This window comes from Pelecanus crispus, chromosome 14 (genome assembly GCF_030463565.1).
Source record: "Pelecanus crispus isolate bPelCri1 chromosome 14, bPelCri1.pri, whole genome shotgun sequence".
Lineage (NCBI taxonomy): Eukaryota > Metazoa > Chordata > Aves > Pelecaniformes > Pelecanidae > Pelecanus > Pelecanus crispus.
The window spans coordinates 17,148,413-17,174,757 of NC_134656.1; the positions used below are offsets into that span (position 1 = coordinate 17,148,413).

A 26,345-nucleotide genomic window follows, 5' to 3' on the forward strand; every position below is an offset into this window, starting at 1 on the left:
AGGTACATTTAATCAGAAAATCTAAGTTGCCTGCCAGAGCTGTGCTGCAATGCAGCAAACAGGTGCAGAGTTAGCAGCTGTGGACAATAGATATGGGGCAAAATCATAATAAAGCTGCTGGCATAGAAGTGTTACAGGTGTAAATAAGTCTAAGAGCAGCTTAAAGAGTAACATTAACTTACAATGTGAGGTGAACAGCCCAACACAATGTAGGAAGTTTGGGGAAAAAACAAAGGGAAGGGGCTATAACATGATGGGCCTTTTTCTGGAGCTGCTTTGCCAGGGTGATAATGTCACCTTGGTGATAACATAAAAGAAGGGTACCATCAGCCTACTTTTTGCCCTCCTAAAGAGCTGAAAAGAGTGTGAATTTTAAAAAAAGACATCAAATGCATGCTTTCTGCCAGATAAACAACTGCTGCTGATTCTGTAAAGGGATTTCCACTGTCTCCAGCTGGTGTTTGGTAATGATCTACTCTCGCTCCCATAATTTCTCATGGACCTCAGCACATACGATGTAAACATCTCCAGCCAAGCTCGTCAGGCTGGGCTTCTTCAATGGTGGTGGGGAGAGGCAGAGATTTCTAGGGAGTCAGTTACCTCACCCTGCAGCAGACATCTGAAACAGGTCAGGTGAAATGTGCCACAAAAGTGCTTATCTCTCTCCACGGAGCAGAAGGAGAGCTCAGGCTGCCAAAGTCAGTGACAGAGGTTTACCATGCAGACATCTAAAATTAGATGAGAGGTACCCTGTCCCTGCTGTCTGGCAAAGGGATGTCTATAATCGGCGCTCCACAGGCTGACTGGCCAACACAGGATGTGGGAATCCCATCAGCCAATTTTTGCCAGCTAAAAGCAAGGATCTTATCTGGAAGTGTTGTCTACACACCTACTGCAATCAACAAGAGAAAGCCATGGGGAAAATTCCCTCTGGCTAAACACACACCCCAAGTCCCACTTCCAAGTCAATGTCCCTAGGCAGCTATACTCTGGCTGGTACCTGAGCTCAGTCAGGATCCAAGCATTAGGCAATACTTCATTCCTGTGTCCCACTACAGATGTTCTTGGAGCTCACCAAACACAAACACCCTGCCTGGGCTTTCCACAAAATGTACCTGCTGCTTCCTCTTCAAGCACAAATGGAAGGGAGCCTACCAATTTGTTTCATGATACTACAGTTCTTGGAGAACACTCACCTGGGAACACAAGAACCCAGATTTGCTTTTTCCCCCACCTCTTTATTTCAGACTGAAATCCACATCTTCCACCACAAAACATCATGGTGCTCAAACACACATCTATAGGCATTTCTGGAAGGCATCTGCATAGCCACGTTCCACTGTGCAGAATTCACTGGCCAGATGTAAACAGCAAACGCAACTAGATAAGAAAAGTCCACATTTTAGTTACTGCACTGAGATCTGCGTCAGCACTGAACTCACAGAGCAGCGCAAAGTCACGTCCCAGTTTTTTGCCTGAGGTTCCCGACCATGGCATTACAGAATCATTCTTCCAAACACAGCAGCAGCACACAGATTCCTTGTTTCATTTTTTCCATTCGTATGTTAAGACTCTTCCAAACCAGGGGAGAGACAGCTTTGCACCCACTCGGCTGAAGGAGGGCACTGGACACCAGTTGCCAGCTACAGGCCAAATGATCTCACCGCTAGTGATGGCAGGGAAGGCAGACAAGCCTACCTCCTCCGCTGGCTCCCGGCGCAGTGGTGTGCCCAGCACATAGGTTCTTTCCACTTGCCGCTTTGAGGTCCCTACTACCCACGTGCCACGTGAAGCCAACGTGTGGCCATGGAGTTGCTCTGGTGGCCCTTGAAGGTCCAGCCCTGAGCTGCTCGGGGTGCTGATTCACAGCTGTCATGAGGAGGACCACAGCGTGCCTCTTCCCCAGGCTGCTGCCCTGTACTGAACATGTGAAAAAACACTTTCAGACACCTCTTCCTTCTCTCCTTCCAAAGGAAATAAGCAGAAATAGAATTGGGCATTGTAACATCAATGGGTCTAGTTACCAGCAGGAAGAGGGTATGAAGGGCAGGATGTGGGACAATGAGCAAACTCTCCTAAGATGCCTGGCTTTGACAGGATGTGGAGCAGACCAGCAGGCTGGCAGGTGGGATGAGGAATGAAAGAGCCCAGGTCACTCTTTTAGTCAGTGACGTAATGGTTAATGAAGGCTTTGCACGTGCAAGACTCCCTGCTTCCTAAATAAGCACGAAGAAGCTCTTACCTCCTGGGAGAGCTGCAGTAGTACGCCAACACCAGCAGGATCCAGCCTCAGCAACATGTTGCAGGGTCCTCCTACATGAACATACCTGCACAAGACAGTAAGAACACAGTAAGAACAGGACAGTAGATATTTCTGGTTCCTGCACTTGTGTGCAGGAATTTGTTTACGCTACTCTGCCCCAGGTCCCTCAAGCAGATCTATTGCCACTTGACCTAAACTCCCTGGCTGCTCCCAGCACATCGTACCTGGAGCAGCCACTGAAATATAACAGCAGAAGGTGGAATCGTGCTCGTGGGAGCTCCTGCTCTGCGTTCTCAGTGGAAGGATGAGTCCCAAACATCTCTTCTGTCCCACAAATCAAATGAGCAGAGGAAGCTGTTAAGCAGGTTGAATGACTGTAAGCAAAGCAAGTACTCCCTCAACATGTTCAGCAACTTCAGGAAGAACAATGTAGGATGCACAGGACAGCCTAAACACCTGAAGAAGGAGCAGTGGTAAAAAAAAGCTCACTATCGGAGCCTGGGAAGGATCATGAGACTATTTAATACGCAACTGCTCCATCATAGTGCAGGAGGCCAGGCAGCCCACCGCGCCAGTGGGTGATGCTCCCTTTGCGGGCAGAGAAGCGGATACTTCACAAGCACAGCACAATTGCCTAAGCAGCAGAGCCTACCACTCACTCATGTTGAAACTCAGGGTCTTGCCTATGCTCTTGCCAACTTTCTCAGGCTCCTGTGTAAGCTTCTACCCTCTCCTTGACTTTTCAGACCTTCAGGAAAAGACAGACAGCACCAAAGGCCAGGCTGTGCAGATACAAAATGCCCAAAAGATGGAGATACTGCTCCCTAAGGCATGCTGCAGAGCGGTGGAAGTACCATCACCCAGACCGCTGGAAGAGGTGTTAATCTGGCCTTAGGACACCAAAGGCCCAGTCAAGCCTGATGCAGCACCGTTGAGCAGAAAGAACAGGGCACAGGATTATCGCAGTCTCTTGTAGAGAAAAGAGCAAAAAAACGTCTTGATTAGAATTTATTACCCAAGAAGACAACAGAGATCAGACAAAGCAGGGCAAATGTGAGGAGGCAGATGGGGAGGGCAGTAGACAGGGGGGTGTCTACTCAGAAATTAGCTGCCACCAGCATCATCCAAAAAACCCCATGTGCTAGGCTAAGACCACAACCAAACATCTGCACCAGGGCCTGAAAAGCTGGAGAACGTCACAACAGATGACGGCTGTGTTCGTGGCACAACTCTATTAGCAAAAGAGTTAGAAAGACAGTAATTTCTAGGTATTAACGTAAACATTTACGACTCCCAAAACTGGTATTTAAATCTTCCTGGAAGAAAGCACACACAGTCCAGTTTTGGAGCTCAAGACGGGCAGTGAGTTGTTCAGCATACCTGTAGAGGGGATCAGCAATCTTCTCCAAATGCTTCAGCACATCTCTGGGATGCAGCCATTTGCTACATGCTCAGGATTAAACTGGTCCCCCAGAAGCGCTACAAGTAGACTGCACCAGGTCCATGTTGATTTGAATTTCTGAAGGAAGACCTCCTCTGCAGGGTTTTGGAAGTAGGAGAGCATGGAAAAATATGAGTGGGCCATAATGGTATAGCTCCCACTGCTCCTCAAAGTGGTGTCAACACAGTGGCATACATCACAGGGACTATGCTTGCAGAACCAGTCACCATCCCCTCCCAGTTGATGCTTACCCTCCCACAGCTTTGCTGTTCTTCATCTACTCTACCTTCATCTAATTTAAAGCTCTGGTGGAAAAATTTGCTCTTACTCAGTCTCCAGTTTCTGCTTACCTTATTTGCCAAGCCAAAGGCAGGGTAAGTGAGACAGGTCAGCGGTTAAGTCCAACTGCTATGTCAGGAGCAGCAATTCTGACCCGAGGGCTTGGTGTGGCAGAAGCATGACTAAAAACTTCACTTTGTGGAAGGTGAGGACAGGAGTCAGAAATCTGGGAAGTCGTCACTGCTCTTTAACAGGGCTTAGGCACCTGGACAGTACAGGAAATGTGGAGATCCATCAGGATGCCTGTGCTCTTAGCACTTCAGCTGTTTAAAGAAGCAGTAGAAAACCGTTAGATACAAATACCAAAAGGCGGTGTGAACACAGAAACCAGGATGACACAGAAAAACATTTAACCACCTCAAATACAGAGTAGGCATCAAAGGGTATCAGATGACTCCCCCCTCGCCCCCCACCCCAAAACTGTCTCAGAATATCAGTCTGAAGCAAGAGACTTCCCAAGTTTGACCCTGTGGGCAAAACAACAAAGGAGGAAGACATTGAGCGCTGGCCCTTCTTTTCTGCTCACAGAAATAAGAAAGCCAAGATCCAACTGAAATAATGAGTGCTTCCTAGAGGCTCGTGTCTCAAGACACCTAGGAAAGCTGGGGGAAGAAGTCCTTTTGAATAATAAGCGATGTCCAAATTCCATGTAGGAGACAGGAGATCAGGTTGGATGATAAACTCGACATGGCTCCTTCCAGAAGAAATGCACATGCATATATTCACTTAAAATACAGCTTGGGGACATTTACTGATGCTCCGAGACCACTTTCAAAAAACGCAGCAGCATAAACAAAGAACTCTCCATAAGCAAAATACCTTCAATCACTCCCTCTGCAAAACCTCGAAAATGGGAAAAGATGGGCTTTACAATGTTTGGTTAAAACCCCCTGCATTCTGCTTCACTTGAAGCAGTACTGTACATAGGAATCACTTTTTAACTGCTAACCATTGCTGCTGTAATGCTTGCAAGGTGCAGATTTTGCTTCTGGAAATGTATTCTCTCTCAAGGACTCTCAATTCTGGTTGTAAAGATGTCATATATAAGATATTAGCAATAGCATGTTTCTAGCCCATTGACATGCACCTCTCAAGAGTAAGAGGGGTCATACTCTACATCCAAATCCCGTCTCCAGGTAACTCATGGCTGGGAAGCAAAGTCTTCTCTTGTCCTATGTAGCCTCCAGTCTGTTTTTCCTCTCTAACAGATTACTCTTTTAATTCATAGACAGTTTCTGCCTTAGTCTTTTAACAGGCCCCACGCACTTCTGTCCAAAACACACCCTGACTGCTGGCTCAGCTCTGTAACAGCGGGGTGGCTGAAGGCATTTTATGGAACAAGCAGAGAGCCATGATTATAGGTCTTTATTCTCATATTAATAAAAAGTGCAAAAGCAGATGCCAATGACCACAATCTGGCACCATGATTTCTAGAGCCTCCTGCCCATAAACATAGGAAAGGGTTCAACTTTGACCACCTGGCTGTCCCATATTCAGAGTACAAAAGGCATTGTCATCTCCAGACCAGTGGTCCCATGAATTCTACGAGCTTGCTGGCTTCACATCATCGGCACCACAGACACTACCTGATCCCTGACCTGTGCGCGGCACCAGGTCGGACGATGGCGTACGCCCACTCCTGTGTTCCCATGGCATGAGTCTAGGTTTAAATTACATAGCAGGAAAGGGGTTAAAGTTTAAATGACTGTTTTGTATATGAATTAATGTATGTAGCTTTGAGCCAAAATATCTACCATTAATTTTTCCACCTATTTCAGGAGCAGTAAGATACACAAAGTAAAGTTTATTTTGGTACTTGGTATACTTCACTCTCATTAAAAATAAATTAATCAGCAAATTCCTACACAGCTCAGCCTTCTTTTATGTAAATACAACCCAGCTGTAATGAATTACAAGGTGTTATTATCTCACACACACTGTATAATACTTCACACATAAGAGGTTTCTCTGCTTAGCTCAGCTTTCAACAAAAGCATCTTAAATAAACTGCAAGCAAGTTGTTTGGTCTGTAATGTTTTCACAGAGAAGGGATACACCTCACACATAGAGGGTTTCTTTACATGACTCATTTTATAACAAGTTAAACTGAGGAAGTTCGCCTTGGAAAAAAAATAACAAAATGCCTTTTTTATACACAGAAGGCTCCCTAAGAGAAGATTAAAAAAAAAAAAATGCAAGCCAGTGTTTGGGAGCCTATATTCTGCATCCCACTGGTCTTTACACAGAAGAATATGTCAGATATTCCCCAAAACACACAATATGAAGAAAGCAGCTTCAGAAGGAAGAACAGTCACAGCCGGGCACAGTCACACTTTCACCAGATTGAGGATTAACAAATCAAGGATTAATTTCACAAATTAAGGATTATCAGCTTCGACTTGTGTTTAATAGTTTTATTAGGAATAAGTCCTGATATTATAGGGCTTATTCTTATCAAAAGCGCACATGGCACAGAAAACACATACACACCAGTTTTGCCCAGACTGACATTTATTATCGACTAGGATTTTAGACAGGAGAGAAATGAAAGCTGTTTTTGTCACTGACCTGGAAACAGCCCAGTGAACCATCCACCTACGCAGTACACCTTAGCCTCTACTGATTTAATCAGCGGAGCTCTTGCTCCAGTAATTACCACGGTGGCGTAATTTGCCTGCGCAGCCATATAAAGTTTTCACTGGGGATGACAGGTCTTGTTAAAAAGCCCTGGACCACTGCTTTGGGGGATGGAGGATACCATAGTCCTGTCCCATTGAGAGCCATGGACAGAAACAGGGATGTTCTTTTCATAAAGAAATTCTTAGACCACAAGTCTAAAAAGAATGTGGAAATATCAGCAAGGCAGACTGAAATACCACGTACTCTGGGGCAGCTTTCAGTGACAGCCCAGCCATGTTTTGGACTTTATTCTCATTAAGATGGCGAGAGTCGGAGAGGATTACTGGGGACTGTGCATTATTCTTTGCATCCTCCTATCCTTGTGCAACAGAGCAGAGAGTTCCTAAAAAGGATTTTCACAGAAAACCCTTCTGAATCTGTTAAAGCAATTCTTAACTCCACTAAAGCAAAAAAACAGACCATTCCATCCTGAGATCAGGCTTTTAAAATACATTAACATCTAGTATGCAAAGCTCAGATTTGCATTCACAACCATTCAGTGAGCAGAGGAACACTGTTGTGTCTATACGTAGCAGCTCTCCAAACGAGGCAAAGGACAGAAACGTCTTCTTGAGATAACTCTAACTCATGGTAAAATATCTGGTTTCCTAAAGACAGAAGGCAGGTCTTCCAATTTGTCAGCAAGGACCACTCAGTGCCATAAAAAGGACAGAGGTTCTCAAACCACCATTTATTTGCGGGTGATTATTCAGAAGAGTATTGCCGTCCAATTTGCTACTGAGTCACCACAGATAGGACATCTAATTAAATATTTTCTTTTCAACAGCAGATTTTCCTTCCTGCCCCCACAGCCGCAGCCCAGTTCAATTTCAGGTATGCCTCCCAAGCTGATCTGACAAACTGATAGAAACGTCGGGCGCCGGCGCTCTCAGAGTCCTTCGTCATTGTAAACAGGGGAAATGGGCTTGAGGATGCTGTGGGCGTTGCTCTCCACGAGCGGCCGCCAGCTCACCTCGCCCGTCAGCAGCAGGTCCTCCCCGCTCAGCGCGTCCAGGTGCTGCACCTGCAAGGACAGGACGTTAGTGCGAGGTGTCCCATCACCCATTCAAGCTCCTCAAGAGCTATGCAAACACGCTGCTTTCCAAAAAGAAAGCAGAACAGGTTGATTTTAGCATACTTTGCCATTTGTGTGAGGTAGACCTAAAAAGATAATTTACGGCTGCTTAAGCGTCACGGAAAGGCTAGGAGATAAGTATCTGCAGATCCACTGGAGTTAACTGCATAAGGTCTTCCACTAACACCTCAGCTAACGCTTCGTCTGAAAGTTTGGCAACAGGACAAAGAAGAGCCACACAAAGCTAGCATGAGTCGTTTTATCTTCCCAGCAGTTAATTCAGATGACACACTGCTAGTACCTCATCTGCATGGAGTGCTCTCATAAAAATGGTTTCACATAGACCAAGTCTTTTCACAATAGAAAAAAAGCCTGACCAGCAGGGAACACCTGATATTTATATTATAAAAGCACATGAGCTGGAGGAGATGAACACAGAATGAACACTCATTCTCGCAATACAAGAAATACTTGGGATCAAATGAAATTTTAAGGTGCAACGTAAGCAAAAGAAAAAAAACCTCCTGTCACACAACATAGTGTTAACTTGCCACCCACAGTGTAAATATGGCTTGGGGCGGGGAGCAAAAAAGTCCATCAAGGGTCAGGAAAAGACAAAAACACCAGCTCTGGCTCAGGAAGTCTGTAAATGCAGATTGCTAGGAGAGTTGGCCAGGGAAATAGTACACATGCTTGCCCTGTTACTATATTCTTCTCTGGCATCCACTAATAGCCACTGTTAAAGACAGGATCAGCAAGAAATTGTAGGAAAGGCCTTGTACACAATGCTTACTGGAAACAAAAGATAATTTGACAAGGAGTTGCTCAACAGAGGAAAGAATACACCACTGGCCGCAGAGGGTCAGAGCGAAGAGCCACCTAAGCACAATGTCCTGTTTCTGTCAGTCAGCAGCAGCAGATTCCCCAGGAGTTAAGTACAACACGTGCACACAATGTTATTTGCCTTGTTTATTTTCCTTCCCTCCCTCTCAAAATTTGTTAGTTTGGGGATTTGGAGCCCGAAGTGGTTGTTGTGGATTTAATAGCCCTGGACAGACTTCTCTTCCATAAACTTGCCAGTGGCTTTGGAACCCACGTGCAATTGCAGCATCCCAACGAACCCGTGGCAACGTTATGTCCCCGCATTCTTGCATCAGTGAACAGTCTTTCCTTGCTCACCTTTCATACGCCTTCAAGATTTCCCAGAGCTGGCTCCTATTCTTTCTCAGCTGTTTTTCAGGCAGGGGATCCTACTCATTGCTAATCAAGGAGCTGTTTCATGTCATCCTTACAGTTCTTCTCTGAGCCTTCTGCAGTTTGATTTTTATCTTTCTTGATGGTCGGAACCCAAACCACACACAATGTTCAAGATCACAAGGGTACCATGGATTTAAAAAGCGGCATGACAACACTATTTTATTCTCTATTTCTTCCTTAGTAGTTCTGAGCATTTGTTTTACTTTTTTTAAACACTACAGAGTGCTGAGCTGACATTTTGATAACACAGTTATAATCTCAAGGACTCATTCCCATGTGGTAACAGACAGTTTAGAGCTCATGAATATATATGTAGAGCTTGGACTGTTTTTCTCAAGTGCACCACTTTAGAGCTGTCTACAGGAATGACCTGTCTTCACAGAAGCTGTGCTGACTCTTCCCCAATGTGCCACATTTATCTGTGTGATCGCTGTTTTCTATTCAACTGCCGATAGCTTCTGTCCTATCCCTTGCTTGAATATACAGAAGTGCAACAAATTGCCCCAAATTACATACTTTTTTAATGTGTTTGCTCCCTGCCAATCTTCAGTTTTAAACTTCCCAACAGCCTCTCTGATGTTAAGCACCAGCAGCCTTAAGCATTAAATTAAATCTGTCCCTCCTGAGAAACCCTCTAGCATTCCAAAAGTGTCCTCAGTCCCACAAAGTTCAGCCCTTTACTTCCCATACCATTTTCTCAGACACGCTCTGAAACACCGTCTCTCCAAAACTCAGTCTGGTCCTGAATATGGTATTAGAAACATTACAGAGAATGCTGCTGTGGAGGTTGTGGTCTTCAATTCCCTGTCCAACAGCCTACACTCTTTCTCCAGAACCTCTCTCACCCCTTTGCTGTCTTTGGTACCCACCTGGACTATATCCTACCAACATTTCCTAGAAACCTGGTTCACAAACTTCCTAAGGGTTGAGAAGACAAACACTACTTAGTATTTTTTCCTCCAGGTAATAATGGAAAGAAACCGAAATAATTCTGGAAAACACAACCTTTTACTTCTTTCCCACAAAGATCATCAGGAGACTTTCAAGCTCTATGCGCTATTTCATTATGAAGAGGATCTCAACTCCGCAACATCAGTTATAATTCTACAACAAGTTGCAGCCCATTTCTGACGCATTTCGTCAAGCCCCTCCATAGCACAGGTCCGGAAAAAGGTGAGCAGGATTGCTTTCAACATTCAGTGAATTTCTCTGCAGCCGTTATTCATCAAATTGCAATAAATATCAGCTAGTTTTTTATATTTTTACCCTTTTCTCCTTAAAAATAATCACTGAATATAAAATCAGTTATATTTATGAGAAGAACTGAGCTACATAGTATGCAAGCAATAAAAATATTTAATACTCTAAAGAAGAGAATGAAGAGAAGTCACACTATGAGCAGTAGCGTACCTGTTTGCGCACATATTCTACGAGTAATTCCAGATGCCGAGGGTCCTCACAGTTCCTGTTAAAAAGGTTTCTCCAAAGTGCTGCTGCCAGAACATGATCATCAGACAAGATTCCCTAAAGGAAGTACAGAGCGGGATTAAAAACCGCACGTGAAGAGGGTCTGAACACAAGGCAACCACATTGCTCTACTTGGCAACTGACAATATTAGCCGTCTCAAAACCCACAGCTGCTATGGACTGTACATATGAAAAGGCATCAACATCACTCTTTCCCATAATGGAAAAACAACCCCGGCCTTAAATTAATTTACAGAGCACCCTGCAACAAATACTCCGGCAAGTTAATTTGCGAAAAAACTGGGTCAGGGTATTGTTAATGTAGGAGCCGATAATTGCATGTCTATGTTACAAAATCTTTACCATAAAAATTTTGGCCTTACAGAGAAGACAGCACCACCTCACAGAATTGTGTGAAGCCCATGACACTTGGAAAAGAAAAATTACAGGACATTTAATACAATGTTGCAGAAATGTAGTCAGGACTTTGCTATTTTGCTTTGCTTTTCTATTTTTCATTCTAAATGAGAGAGAGAGAGAACTCCTCATCATCAAGAACTATCCAGATTTTTCCAGTTAAATCTAATATTAAATTTGGCTTATACAAGAATCACATCCATGAGCACTTTTTGTCTAAAGTCTCTCCCACTTTTATTGTCTTTCTAGATTATGCGGTGTTATCACCATGGTCTCGTAAGTCCTGCCTTCTGCGGACACATTTGCCAAAGGCAAGAGAGGACTTGAAAATATTCAGTTAAAAAATAAGAGAGGTCAACATTTGTCTTTAATTTAACTAGACATTTTGTTTCCAAAAAAGAGTGTCAACAAAAAAGAGAAAATTTAAAAAAAAAAAAAAAAAAAAAAAAAGAGAGACACAGGCAGACACATCCTGGCTATACTTAAAACTAGATTAAAGACTTGCATGCATAACACTGTCCACAACTCTATGAAGTTTACATTTACAAGATATTACTAATGCAAATCACTGTGCAAAAAATAGTATCACCGTGTGAATAAGAGCAGCATCTGAAGAGCAACACCCACGAGAGCAAAAAAATAAATACTAAAAGAGATGATGTAGTTGTATTTTCTTCTTGAAGGCCCTGCAGACACTTGTGCACAGTGGTGCTTTGCCTCCCCACATTATTAGATACTTCCTATAAACACCCTCTCACATAGAGTCCCTATAAATACACTCTTTGCTTTCAAAGTCTAACTGAGCACAATGGGATTCAGAGGGAGGAAACGATTTACTGATGGTCAAGCAGTGATGGTGAAGCAGTACAAAGAACATCCCTCCTTCCATGTCCCATGGTTTAAATCAATACACTGTCCGCTTTCTTTTGTCTTAAAAGCACTTCAACTCAAGGCATAAGATGATCACAATAACTAAGAAGTCCATAAGGTAATGTTTCTCCAAAGATATGTATGGCAAATGTTTTACCCATCTGGAGTATTCTGTGTTCATGAGTTAGGCGGTCTATTTGTGCTTGCGCATTCTCTGAAAACATCCTTCTTACCTCATCATATCCAAACAGAGCTGCGTAGAAATTTTCTACCATACTTCTCAAATCTTCCTTTAGAACAACGGAATTAATCTGAAAAACAAACCAGAAAACCATCTGTACAGGCTCTAGAGGAGGTGATGAGAAAACGTTATCAGTTTCGCTCCGAGCGGGCAAAGAAGAAACAGTGCCTTGGCCCACGTGGGTTAGGATTCGGCTGTAAGTAACGACATTAGGGCAGTCAAACATTTTAGAGCAACATGCAATACAGCTCCGTTAATTCTGTACACAAATGAAAGTCAGCATTAGAATATATGAACGGCAGAAAAATCCTCAGCCAACAGCGCTGACATATAGAAAATGCAGCTGGGGAAAGAGTGAAGGCAAGGCTGTCCTTTCAGTGGCAGCACAGGCTAAGATAATGAAGACTCCTCTGTATTTTAACTATTAAGCAGGTTTTCCAGACCTTGACTCATTCACACGGGTCTTTCGGAAACTCGGAGGCTTTTCAACTTTTTTTCTAAAGCACGGACTCCAGAGCTGGATGTGCTATGACAGTAAAAGTACCGTAACGCTAAAGACAGAGGCACCGTCCCTACCGCTACTCCTACCTTACTTGTCAATATTGGGATGCGCTATGACAGTAAAAGTACCGTAATGCTAAAGACAGAGGCACCACTCCTACCGCTACTCCTACCTGACTTGTCAATATTGGGAGGTGCTATGACAGTAAAAGTACCGTAACGCTAAAGACAGAGGCACCGTCCCTACCGCTACTCCTACCTTACTTGTCAATATTGGGATGCGCTATGACAGTAAAAGTACCGTAACGCTAAAGACAGAGGCACCTACCACTACTCCTACCTTACTTGTCAATATTGGGATGTGCTATGACAGTAAAAGTACCGTAACGCTAAAGACAGAGGCACCGTCCCTACCGCTACTCCTACCTTACTTGTCAATATTGACTGTCTCATTCAGGAATCATGGGCCTTCTGTTTCTACAGCATCCCACTAGAAGCTCAGACTTACTAGTTTTTGCTGTGACTAAATTTCTTTCAGAGTTTGTGATGATCCAGCTACTTCCCCCTATACTGTGAGCGTGACTCAGTCCAAGTTCCACACTGACCTAACCGAATTGAACAGTTGCTTAACTATTTGCTGGTTTGGCCTAAGCCACCCCTTGGCTTGCACAACTGACCCCACGTGAGCTTAAGAGGGAACCAAGAGATCAAACTGCTAGGTCCAGAGTGATGGCGAAACACCTCGCGTGCACCTCCCTCACGCAAACCCTCCATTCCTGTTGCCTGCACTTTTTACTTCTAGCAACAAAAGGATTTCATAAACAGCTCCTCTGCTGAGGGCTAAGCTGCCCTTCGACTGGCAAAGCTGCTGCTTTGCGCTGACTCTCCTGAGGGATCCAAGAGATACGGAGCATTTCTTTTCTACAGCTCTCACATGCAACGACAAGGATCATGCTCTTCACGCCTGCATACTAGCAGAACATTATGAACGCTTGGGTATGAGACTGCGTCTTGGAGACACGGTACAAACCAACTGCAAACAGGAATACAGGGTAGGACACCAGTTCTACTACGGAATAAGCCCTGCTCTCTTTGATGCACAGCTTATCACAAGGCTAAGAAAAAGCTGTGAGAACTCACATATCTAAAATCTTAGTACTTACGACAGTGCGAGCCACGTGTCCTAAACACTTTCTTAGTATCCTTAAGAGTGCTCACCTTCGTAATTATGCAACAGCTTTTCTATCAAAATATAAACTAGTTTTTGCCACGCTAGCAAATCTCCAGTTCAAATATTCTTCCATTAAACCACTATCTTTTTTCATCTGTTGATTTTTATAGAAATGCATATAGTGCAAACACAAGGAAAATTCCTTTTATGTCAGTTACTCATATTTTTCCATTAATATAAACTATTAAAATTCATGCAGATATTTTATAGGCTATCAAGATTTGGAGACTGGTTATTACTGAATGTTTAAAAAAAGAACTAAACATAAGAAATCAGAGGGTTAAATGATGACTGCAACTTCTGTAATGACTTAATTAAATTTTTATTGAGTACATAAACTATGATGTCATTTCTACCCAACCATGCTCAAACTTTCTATGCATGTCAGAGATCGTGGTTTTTCTCAATAGAACATACTTCTAAATAAGCTGCACTTCTACAGCTCTAATAAGGGGGAGCAGGTCTCATGTAACACACTCAATAAATTATCCTTCCATTTTAAACAAACAAATTCCATGAGTTATTATATATTCGCCACGCACTTTTTATGACATAATAAAAATGTTACCTCAAGGATTACTTAACACATACTACAAATGTTACAGCAGGCAACTGCAAGGGGCAAAGAAAACAAATAGTCCCATTACAGAGACAAGTCCTGGACTATACATCCCTAGGGAAGCAGCTTTCTATACTGAAAACAAAGAGCAGCAGCTTTAACTTAGCAAGAAATAGATTGACGGAGGAGATAACCAAGTTAAACAAACATGGCAATAAATACATCTTAAAAGACAAACAGTTTAAAATATAAAATATGACTTCGGGGATGGAGCAGTATCTTAGGCAATAAAATTACATTTAAAGGAATATTGCAGTTCCTGAAGAATACAACCAGCATTGGTTAAGTACAAACATTGTAAGGGGAAAAAAAAAAAAATCTCTCTTTATAAAACAAGGAAAATGAGTAAATCCAAATCAGCATTTGTTGGAAACGCTTCCTCTTTTTAAGCTTGTACATGTTCTTACCACTGGCAAGTTTCATGATCTGGTTGGTCATGATTCTGCTGACTCTTCCACAGTTTATTAAGAAGAAAAACCGCTACACAATTCCAAGTGAGTAATTGCTAATAAAAAGAAAAAAATCAGTAACATCTGGAGCTCTTCTAGGAACTTAGCCCCTTTGCCTTCTTTGGAACAACCCATTGCAGAGCTGTCACCAGAATAAATTTATATACCACCGTCTAAATCGACACAAAGAACTATCTTGGTTCAAAACAAGGAATACATTTTTGGTACATCTCTCACATCTACAAGACCTTTAAAAAAAAAGGAAATGTACAGCTAACGTATCTTCCTACTACGTGTCACAACTTTTCATTGAAAGACTCCACGATCCCGCATTCTGCCTGCAAGATGACTACAGCATAGGGCTACTGCGTTTTCATTATTATATTGCAGTAAGAAACCTCATCTTCAGCCTCAACGAGTTCAATATGCATCATTCAACGGCCAACTGGTGAGGCTTACTGCTATATCGGACAATTTACAATATCAACTCTCAGTTAATGTTCTGTATTCCAACAACATTTCTAGGAAAGTAAGAGCACACTACTTTATATGCTGGACATGTATGAAAATATCTTATGTGTGGGCACAGTTTTTAAAGTGAAAGCTGCTATAGGATTAGTCCATATTAATGTCATCTGTTGGACTGAGAGCATTCTTTCATAATGAATCTCCTCCTCATCCCCACTTACCATGCTTTGGCTTACACTGCAGAGAAGCCTCAGCATGCACAGGCTGGAAAACGTGCTCTAACGCGCTCTACCCGCTACGAGGCATCCAGCCCACGGGATCAGCCGAGAACCAGCCCAAGGTAAAGGCCATCCCCGTGGAGCAGGGACGCTGGATAACCAACTGTTTCACTCAACAGACGTGTTCCGGTCAGACCACGCTAAACGCTCGCGTAGACATAGCTGTGATGTTCATGGGCTACGCAATTTGAAAGCGCTTTACCAGGGTTTCTTTCTGTTACGGCTTTTGCCAGCATGTGTTGCACCCTTAAGCTACCTTGACGCATTAATCCATCCGTAGACTATGAAGCCAGAAGGGACGCTTCTAACTGCACCTTGTACATGCACTAGTCATTGAATTTCATGCAGCAATTCCTCTCTTTAGGCCGTAAGTTATGGTTGAACTAGATTTTTTTATGAAGAGACTTCAGCCAGAAGAAATTATTAGATCATAGAACCTGACCCTCTGCGTATCACAGACCATTACATTTCACTGAGTTCCCTCAGTACTAAGCTCAGTAAGTTGTGTTTGGCTAAAGCGTATCACCCTCACAGTTGAACATGTGTATCTCATTTCAGATTTGAATTTTCTGGCTTAAGTTTCCACCCCCTCATTCTCATTATACCATTCCAGAATAAAAAGCCTCTTCTGTACAATGTACTTGCTCCTGTACCTGTGCGCAGTAGATGCGTTAGCAGAGTCATCTTTTCAAACTAAGGTTAGGCTCTTCAAGGTAATGTTTACGCTAGGTGCACTGATATTTTTGTGTTCAAAAAATGGGTAGATGTGGCACTCGGGGACATGGTTTAGTCTAGTCTACCCTTGATTGGCTTAGAGTAGGCTTGGTAGTGTAGGTTAAAGGCTGGACTGGATGATCTTAAAGGGCTTTTCCAACCTAAACGATTCGATGATTCTATGATTCACTACATCATCAGCACGCTCCTGGAGTGGTCAAAGTTGTAACAGCAAGGTAGTGTTTTATGCCGATACAGTAAAAATTAATCCGTCTCTTGTGCAAAACAAATTAGGCAGGTACGAGTACACTTTTGGGGTTATGACTGAGTCTACTCCGGGGACTTCTGTTAGCCACACTGCCATAAACATCCATCAACTCCTACTGACACTTTTGATTGCTGGACCACTCAATATCGGCAGAAGTTCTTGAAGGAGATACAGGACAAATCCTTCATGGTAAAAATATGTCACTGCTCAAACACTTAGGCTTTTCTACGCACCTTCTCTCAAGTTGCATTTGGAAAGAATGACTTATAGTACATAGTGTACGTTAGTTATAAATAATATATAACCACATATTTGGTGGTGGGCTTTTTAAGTGTTTGCTGCCCTTTTAATAAATGCACATGACATTAAATGGGAAAACCTGCATACAGTCCTTTTACTTCCTCCAATAACACAACTATTACTTGTAGGACAGTAATTTTGAAAATGACTGAGACTGTAGCTAGGATCAAAAAGATTACATTAATAAAACAGATTAAAAATCTCTGTAGCAAGGGGCTGAAAAGGCCAGTTCCTTCAGGCAATCTCACACGGTTGTGAAATGACAAAGATATTCCAGAAATTATTTTTCCAATCTTCATTTTTTTAGTCTTTTATTAACAACTGTTACTTTGTCTGCAAACAAGCTTACTGGCTTGTAATTAGCTACAGCTGTGAGTCCCCATATACTTTAAAATATTAACTTTTCTGACAAATTCTGTAAGTTTCTAATTAAAAGTAAGTAATTTTGTAATGCACCTCACTAGATAATTAACTTCAGAGAATATTCTTCACAGCCTTCTTCGATGTTCAGTGACAACCTACTTCAATATTGTATTAACCTAGACAAAAGCTAAATATTAGATTGTATCAGAACCAGTTCCTGCCAAAATCTTCAATCCATAAAAACATGTTAATGGAAAAAGACTTTTGCATGCTCTGCTACCTTCATAACAATTGCATAACCATCAGTAACGCTCCTTAGAGCATGTTTATTTCCAGCAGAGATAGAAAAGCAAGTTATACAACATTATCTACATATTTCAGCAAAAACAGATGGTCACCCCCAGCTGTCTAGTATCAAGAAAATGAGGTATGTTTCTATCTTGCAGTCTATTAATTTGGAAACTCTGCCATGGAAACAGTCAAAGACACAGAGTAGATCACAGTGCAATCTGTATTAAATATATGCGGGCTTATTCCGAATTCTTTTTTCTCTGTAGCACGTTGCTGGCACAGCTCATTGACCACCTCTGAAGAGCAAGATCGGGGAAAAGAGGTCAAATGGCTGTGCTCTCTGTCTAGTTGTGCTGATTCTCTGTACGGGCAAGAGTTGAAGAGGGTTTTTCCTGTAATGCCTATTAAAAAACTACTTACTAAAAGCCTAAAACTGATCATGAACATGTTTCTGAACACACCAGAATCCAGAATTCAGTCTGATAAACTGAAAGGAAGTTACATAACCAAGTTTAAAAGAGGCACATGGAGAAGCCAGGAGTAAAGGTAAATAAATTAAGGTAGATATTCACCACGAGCACTTACAGAGATCCTGTAAAACTCAATCTCTTTACTGAGATCATCCCAGTAACTATCAGAAAAAGTCACACACAAGAAACACTGTACTGGATCGGACCAAGGGACCGCCGAACGTGGTTATCTGGCCTTCAACAATAGCCAGATACACTGAGAAAAGTGAAAAGATACGCTGATATGTGCTTCCTCCAAGTATTCTCCCAACCAATTTCAGCTCCGGACTATTCTCAACCCTTCATATTTGTTTATATAGTAACCTTCAAAAGGTCTCTATGTCAAGCAACTTGTCCAGTAAACTTTCTGCATCCAGAACATGCTTCAGCAAGAAGTACTCTGGTCTACTGCCCACGATGAGAACCACCACCTCCTGTTTGTTTCTTCTGAAACTGGCTTCTGCTCGTTTCATCCGGTGGCCCAGTTTTTTCACTGGATGAGACAGTGACTACACGTTGCTCCATCACCTTCTCATAGCACTCGGGATTCTGAGAGTCCATCATATTCCATGTGACATGATCTGCCCGTAGAAAAAGACTTAACTCCATAAAAGTCAAGAGCAACAAAATCCCTGGGATCATAAAGTACTAAACTAAATGAAAAGTATTAGATAGCATTTAATAGGGCTGCAGAGCCATGAAAGGTGGCATCCATTTTGAAAAGTATTTCAGCACAACCAGGTAAGTACAAATTAGTAGAAAACACAGTAACTGAAAATAAGTCACAGATAATTATTAGGACCAGTAATATTCAGTGCTGATAAAGGTACTAGTAGCAGGTGTTAAAAAAAAATCATAAAAATTATATAACAATGTGCACACATTTAGCAGCTACAATTCCGGAAATGGATCTTAAAGAGGTTTTGTGCAGAAATCTCAAGAAAATTTTAGTTCAACAATTCAACAGTGAAGAAAAAGACAAATTTTAAGAATCATTGTGAAAGGAATATAGAACAAAAGAGGAACCCTATTCTACCTTAAATCCATAGTGTGCCACATAAAAAATCCTGCACATTTATCACCTTTTCATCTCAGAACAAATCTAAAAGAAATAGAAAACACACGGAAAAGACCAAGGTGATTAGACATATGAGGAAACACTAGTTATATTCAGGAAGAAATGAGGAGGAAGACGATGGTGAGGTAAAATCATGAGTGGTATTGAACAGGTAAACAAGGAATTACTGTTCGCCGTTTCTCATAAAAAAAGATGTAGAAAAGAAGCTGATGAAATGACCAAATAATACTTGAAAAATAAAATAAATGTACCTTCTCATGCAACACCGTTAAGCTGCAGAAGTCATTGCCACCGGACATTAAAGAGCAAAAAATATGAAAGGGGTAAAAAAAAGGACTGTGCATTCACAGAGAATTTCTGTTAGTAGACAGTAAATATGATGGTCCCCATGCAACTCTCATATTACTCGTTAGTGAATACCGAGAGAATATACCAGAAATACTGAACCACAGTTCTGCTTCTTATACTTTTTTCCAAGTATCTCTCATCATTGCTAGAAATAGTACACTGGATCTTCATCTGACATTAGAAGAATGACTTCTGAGTATGTTCAGTTTTGTTCATGTTTTGCTGATCTTTGCAGATATTAACTGCTATCTCCTCTGTCTCTCTTCCTGCCCTGACGCAGCAAGACAGCCACAGCTCATTAGATGATCCTGGATACCAGTCATCAGGTCACTTTGCTGACTTGATAGCAATTTCACCTGAAATATGCTAGTGCAATTAAAAAAAAAAATTGCTACCTTTACCATAGCTTTTAGTACCATCATGGGAAGAGGCTACATTTTATGTAGAAATTAAAGCAAGAATGATCCTGCTCATACCAAAGAGATCATCCTCCCCTAGGGGAAAAAAAATAATTAAAACCTCCCATTCTTTCTCCAAGAATTTGGGACCCAAACAGGTTTCTATTGGATAGGAACAGCATGTCACCCATCTCACCTCCAAAAAAGCAAGCAATATCTCCTCTCCTAAAAAACTCTTCACAAAAAGTTTATTTCATTTCAAAATGGAGTGACAATCGCTAGAGTCCATACAATTAGTAAGCCATCAACAAGCCCAATCCTTGATGCTAACACCTTTATCCAGTGATTGAGGCCAGGACAAAGGCAAACACCCACTCTTACTATCTCACTTTCAAATTAATTTTTGTAGTGCTTAGCAGACCGGCTTATTTCTATTTGCTCCATCAGAATTCCTGCTATTTCCCAGCACAGCGCCGTTCATACGTGACCTGTTTGACATTCTCCCATCAGTTAAACATTTGGGTAAAATTCTAATTTGAAGTCACATTGCTTTCACCTTCTACCAATATTCTGCACCTTCTGGTTTCAATCATAAGCTGAGAAAAACCCGATTTCCCCAAGCACTCCTCCTCCCCAGGGCTTCAAACACACGCATGCCACAGAATAGTTAACAGTTAAATATTTTCTTGCCAATATTTTAAGAGTGCAGAAGGTTCCAGATTGCTGGTAAAATAAACAATGCCAGACTGTGAAAACTCCTGCCTGCCATATACTCTGATGTTAACAAGAGTTTCTTTATTACTGTAACCTTTCAGAAGCGAACAAAAATTATTTCTCTACCCTAGTTCTGCCCTCAAGTAAAAGGCAAAGGAGGAAAGCGAACCATGCAAAAGCTGTATGGTAAGATACTGTGAGTTTTCCATCTTACGTCTGTATTTCATTCAGACTTGATGCTGCTGTGAATAAATAAACTTCCAGAAGATCCTGAAAGCATGGGCAAGGATTTTAAGAAGTCAAAAATTTCCTTACACACTGTTTGCTGACTAGCACAGATTAAACCTACGTACGGGCCATCTTCTCTCTTGCAAGCACACAGTAAAACAGGAAACACAAAAGGGCAAATTCGGGATGCTCTCAATGAGACACATTCTTCTCAAGCTCCTTGGTATATAGCTCTGTCCTCTGGGGCTTTAGCCATGGACTTCTAGCAATTACAGGGTCTCTGCTATTTCCTCACTTTTAACAAGTGAAGTCTTCAAATAGCATCTACAAACAGAAGGAATTGGGAGCACTTCTAGCACAAACGAGACGAATATATAGTTCAGGTGACACCCCCTAAAACCACCAGTCATTCACAGGCCTGCCAGCCTTCGTTACCTACCAAATGTATTTGGAGTTATGGAATCCATGCCCAAGCCATCGGAAAACCAATTCAGAGCAGCGTGGCTCATTTCACATACACCAAGACTGTACTGACCCCATCTTCCATCCATGATACCCATACCACTAGCTCAATCTCCCTTTTACGTGCAGTCATTCTTGTGGCCACAAAGCCATCTGACTAACTTGAAAAATCAACATGATGTATGTTTTACGCAACACAGAGATCTCAAGATCACATAGGCTGGTATTTTGGTCAAATCTTTTAACCTTTTGAATTATTTCCTGCGCTTTGAATATGGAAACAGCATTCAAGTTCTTAGAGAAGTGTAATGATAATTAACTAGTAATATCAGTAGAGACACAGCAAGTGCTATGTATGGCCAGAAATGGAAGAGGAAGACACAACAACTGAGGACAGACAAGGGATAGGAAGAATCTACTGAGATTGACCAGCCGGGTTAGCTCAGTTGGTTAGAACATGGTGCTAATAACGCCAAGTTCACAGGTTCAATCCCTGCTTACTGCAGGGGGGTTGGGCTCGATGATCTCTCAAGGTCCCTTCCAACCCAAAGCATTCTATGACTCTATGACTCTAAGATTCCCAAACCAGAACGGAAAACAGAAAAACATATCAGTTCACCTAGACGCGTGCAAAAGCATCATATGCTGTTTCTTATACTAAAGTAGTTAAAGAAACCAAAGAAGCAAGCAAGCATGAAAGCAAACATTGGAATTATTGGATGTATTGCATTTGCACTTCCCGATCGTTATCGTTTATTCTAGTGTGGGAGCTGTTAGCAGAAGCAGTCAAAAATAGGCGCTTCATAGAGCTGCCAGTTTCATAAATGGATAAAATGGGCCAGAGAAGCCAGAAAATGAAGGAACAAAATAAACTGAGTTCTAATAGGAAAATATAAACATTTGCAACCCACTTACCTAGCCAGGCTACAAGGCACTGTAGTATGTGCATTGTAAACAAGAAGACATTGTGTCTGCAGCAGAATTTAAGACTGGCCTTTGAAGGAGTTCAGCAATCAAAGCGGCACAGAGCTGCTTGCAGGAGAAGCTCATCCAGACCGCCAGCACCGGCAGACTGCCAACCCACTCCCCCAGCACATACTACAGGCTATGGAAGCAAAAAAAAAAAGCCACTAATGGAGACAGTTGGGAGATGTAACGTCATAGTGAGCAACAAGCCCGAGAGATGACCCTTGCAGTGGTTTTCAGAAGACATACGAGTGATGTCTAGGTCAGAGAGAGAAAGAGATGAGGCCCGAGGATAACAGTGGAAGAAAGCGCTGATGATGGCAAAGACGCAACTGGGATTTAGGATGGGAAAACGAGCGTTCAGACATAGAAATAAAGGAATTGAAGAACAAAAGATCTGGAGTTGAAAGAAGCAAAGTCACAACGACGTTTCAACATGCAAGGGTGGGTTTGAAGCAAGCAGACAAGAGGACAGATCCTGAGCTTCCATCGTGGACCTTTGCAACCGGAGGGTGCTGGATGACCATGCTGAATAAAGGCAGCAGTGGAGCAGCATGCCAGTGATGGAGAGCAGGCACAACTTTAAAGGATGATTAAAAGGATCAGTTGAATACGAAGGAACACAAGGGAAGGGAGAGAGGTGGTGGTGCCAGTCTGACATACAGGAAGGGGTCCTGCAAAGAAACAAAGAGAATTAACAAGAGGTAAGAAAAGGTAGAGAGATAAACTAACATCTCTACAAGATAAGAAGTAGGAAGGGAGAATGTGACATACTGACAGAGGGGAAATGTGAAAGCAGATGCATACCCTGAGAAGGGAATCAGACACAAGCTCCAGTGAATTCCGGCATCAGGGTAACACAAAAACGACCAAGGACAAGGAGGGGAAAAAACTTTCAGAATGGGTGCGATGAATTAAGATCTTAAGTAGTTGCTTATATACTGCAAGTAAATGCCAAAATTAGGCATACCTGAAAAGAGGAATACAGTCAGCATACCACAGAGCAGAGCAACCAATGGGGAAGTAAATTTTCACTGCACCTGATAAAACGAAAGTGTCAAGCAAGGAAGGCAACCCAGAGAACAGGACCATGCTCTTCTAGCAGGATAGCAGGACTGAAAGAGAACAAGACTAATTACCACAGTTGTACAGACAGAAGCTTGATGAAGATCCTATCAGCCCAACTGCATTGGCTGTCACAGAGAAAACAGAGAAAATAGTTTCTCTTGCACACTGTGCCTCTTTCTCTCCTGGAAACAATCACCGTAGTCCGTAAAGCTGCACTCACGTTTTGCTCTCGGAAACAAAGCAATAAAACAAAGTTACTAATTCTTCCCAAAAATAAAGGTTAGAGAAGAGATCCCAAGTACTGAACAGACCTCACTTGTGCCATCTGTGCCCTGTGAAGACAAGTCCAGAATTTGTGCAAAATGCAGCACTTCAGCCACTCCTTAGTTTAGCCTCAATTAGCATGCGGAAGCATTCAGCGGAAGCTGGATGTGTACAGAAAACCAACCAACCTCTCCTTGTCGGCAGCGGCTACCAAACAGCGTCCAGTGCCTGCAACCGGAGTCTCCCGATGCAGGAGGAGGGGAACAGCCAGAGCCACTGCGGAAGGTGGCAGTGGCAATGGGTGAGCCGGGAGAGCCAACAACAGCCGCATACTGTTTTAATCAAAGCCACGACACATGGGTGCTGTTGAGCCTGCCAGAGGCTGACAAGAAGTTGTGCAAGGGGAAGGGAATGAGCAGCCCCTCAAAGCCCTGCAGCACCCCTGCACCGTATCAGAACCTTAACTGATGCTTATGTTATTGTCTTTCAAGACAGGCAGGTACCAACAACATAAGGAAAAGTTAAGTTGTTCATTCCCGAAGAGGAAGCAGAAGTGACGTTCTACCAACAGCAAAAAGCACAAGCAACAATACGATTAACGCGTACCGGGAACGCCGCAGAACCTCTCAATGGTTTGTTTGATTACTCTGATTTAGAAGAGGTATCGGTCTTGGTATTTTTCTGTATTTATGAAGGAACTTAAAAGTGCATTTGTGTTTTCACTGCAGCAGCTTAGAGTTGTTAAAAAAGAATTACGACGACAACATGAGATACCTTTCTCCCAAGAGTCTCAAAAGGCTTAGCCAAGCAGACCAGCTGATCTCAGTTAAGGAATTCTGGGGCAAACTCCAAAAGGATAGGAAGCTGATAATGTAAGTGTCCAAAATACATAGCATAATAACAGGTTACTTAACCCTTAACTGACCACAGGCAAATCACAAACTGGATCGTGAGCGATACACAATGCGCTGGCAGGAGCCCGGCAACAGTGACAACTGAGCTGCTACCCGTTCTGCTGAGCCCGGAGACTGCGGCGGGTTCTGTAAGGATCATTTTCCTGTTTCCACCATCATCTCTACACCGTCAAAATAAAAACAATGCAGTTGCGGTGAGCAGTCATCTCATCGCTCAACGTTTGAATTTTGGCAACTACACGATGTTCTGGAGACCTTGAGGAACACGGGGCAGCACTTAACACCTACCAGCACTGCCTGGTAAAATCAATTTTGGCATGTGAGTCTCACTGGTGCAGAACGTGGGGAATAATGAGAAAGGTATTTCTAGAAAAGGTGCTATAAAGCAGCTTCCAGTGTACTTCTTGCAGGCACCAGAGGGAGGTACAAAATAAACCAAGGACACTACCTTATAGTAACAGGATCCAACACATCTGGGAAATTTGAGCTGATTTTTTTATGCTAGACTCTACAGAAAACTGGGGCAGGCCAGTTTAAAAGAACCCAATCAGATATTATACCTTGATTTCAACACCAGGTATCCTTAGCATGGCCCAAACATGCCTGTATTTCAGACATCCAGGTGTGTTAGTTCCACGACGCTGGTTCTAGAACAACTACATTAAAAACAACATGAGAAAGGGACCCCTATTTCAAAACTCCATGACCTGGTAAAGCTAAATTTGCATCACCATGCATACTGTTGGTTCCAGACCTGATCATGGTCAAGATATTTTCAAGGTATTAAGATTTCCAGAATCAAATTTCCTGAATTTACTCTGGAACAGTACCTGATACTATTATTCATTTATGAAATGACAAAATACTGGAAACATGCTGTGAACTTTCAAGCCCTTTGAGAAAGGATCAAGGATTGATCAGCTATTTCTTTTGTGATGTTCTTAAAAATCTAAGTTCAGTTAAAACGTATCATACAATGCCTGGTATTCTATTAAACAAAAAAGGCACAAAAATGACACACAGCAATTTTGTATCTCACTACTCTGGCAAGTTTTTTGGTTTTTTTTAAAAGGGAATACGAGAAACCGGTAAGATTTTATATATTATGTTTTCTAAATAGTCATTAAAAAACTCATAACATTTTTCTCCTTAAAACATCCTAGTAAAGTTATACATTTCAAAATACACATAGACCATTTGAAACTAAAACTTTTCCTCTTTAGTTTTATAGGTTTTTAAAAACCTTTTTCAACTGTACTAAACACTATCCTCTATCTCATACCCCAATCCATTTCCTCAAACAAAATCACTACCTTCTCTATAATATTTTGCTTCAGTACACCTCCTCCATCTCTACTCCCCCCTCCACTGCGCTGCCAGAATAGCGCACACGCTTTCCTTCTGCCCCAGCTCTGCCCCTGTTCTCCCACGATAACGTAGTTTCTGTTCGGTGCATCCCAAATTGCCTCCATGACTCCCATCAGATTTTAGAGACAGGCCTGGAAAGGAGCCCCCGAGTATTCACGCACAGTAGCGTCCCACTGTAGGTCAATCAACTGCAATAGTTCAATCCATACAAAGATCAGGTTCTATTTTAAAATTCTATCCATTTTACATCCTCTCATCTCCTAAAGCCATTCTAGAATCTTACTTGTCTCACTCTGACCATGATTTCTGAGTCTTTAGTTAGAAGAGTCGGGCTTTTTGTTGTCCGCAGTAAGAATAACTTAAACTGAGTTGTATCAAACTTAGGACGTTTTGTAGCTACTGTAAGGTAAAATGGCATTTTTAATCAGCCAAAGTCTTCTAATTGTGCAAAGAGTATCAAGACAGAAAATGGTGTTCAAGTTCAGAGCTAAATTCTG

The 26,345-nt window shown here is 42.2% G+C and overlaps 1 protein-coding gene across 1 annotated transcript in view; it reads right to left on the reverse strand.

The window, feature by feature from the left end:
* Nucleotides 1-6,553: 6,553 nt before the first annotated feature.
* Nucleotides 6,554-26,345, reverse strand: part of UQCC1 (ubiquinol-cytochrome c reductase complex assembly factor 1) — a 47,613-nt gene continuing 27,821 nt past the window's right edge. The window contains exons 8-10 of the mRNA XM_075721147.1: nt 12,042-12,119; nt 10,465-10,578; nt 6,554-7,746 (exon numbers count right to left, since the gene is read on the reverse strand). Of these exons, the coding sequence (XP_075577262.1) occupies nt 7,612-7,746; nt 10,465-10,578; nt 12,042-12,119 (327 nt within the window). The 3' untranslated portion in view covers nt 6,554-7,611. The remainder of the gene's footprint in view (nt 7,747-10,464; nt 10,579-12,041; nt 12,120-26,345) is intronic.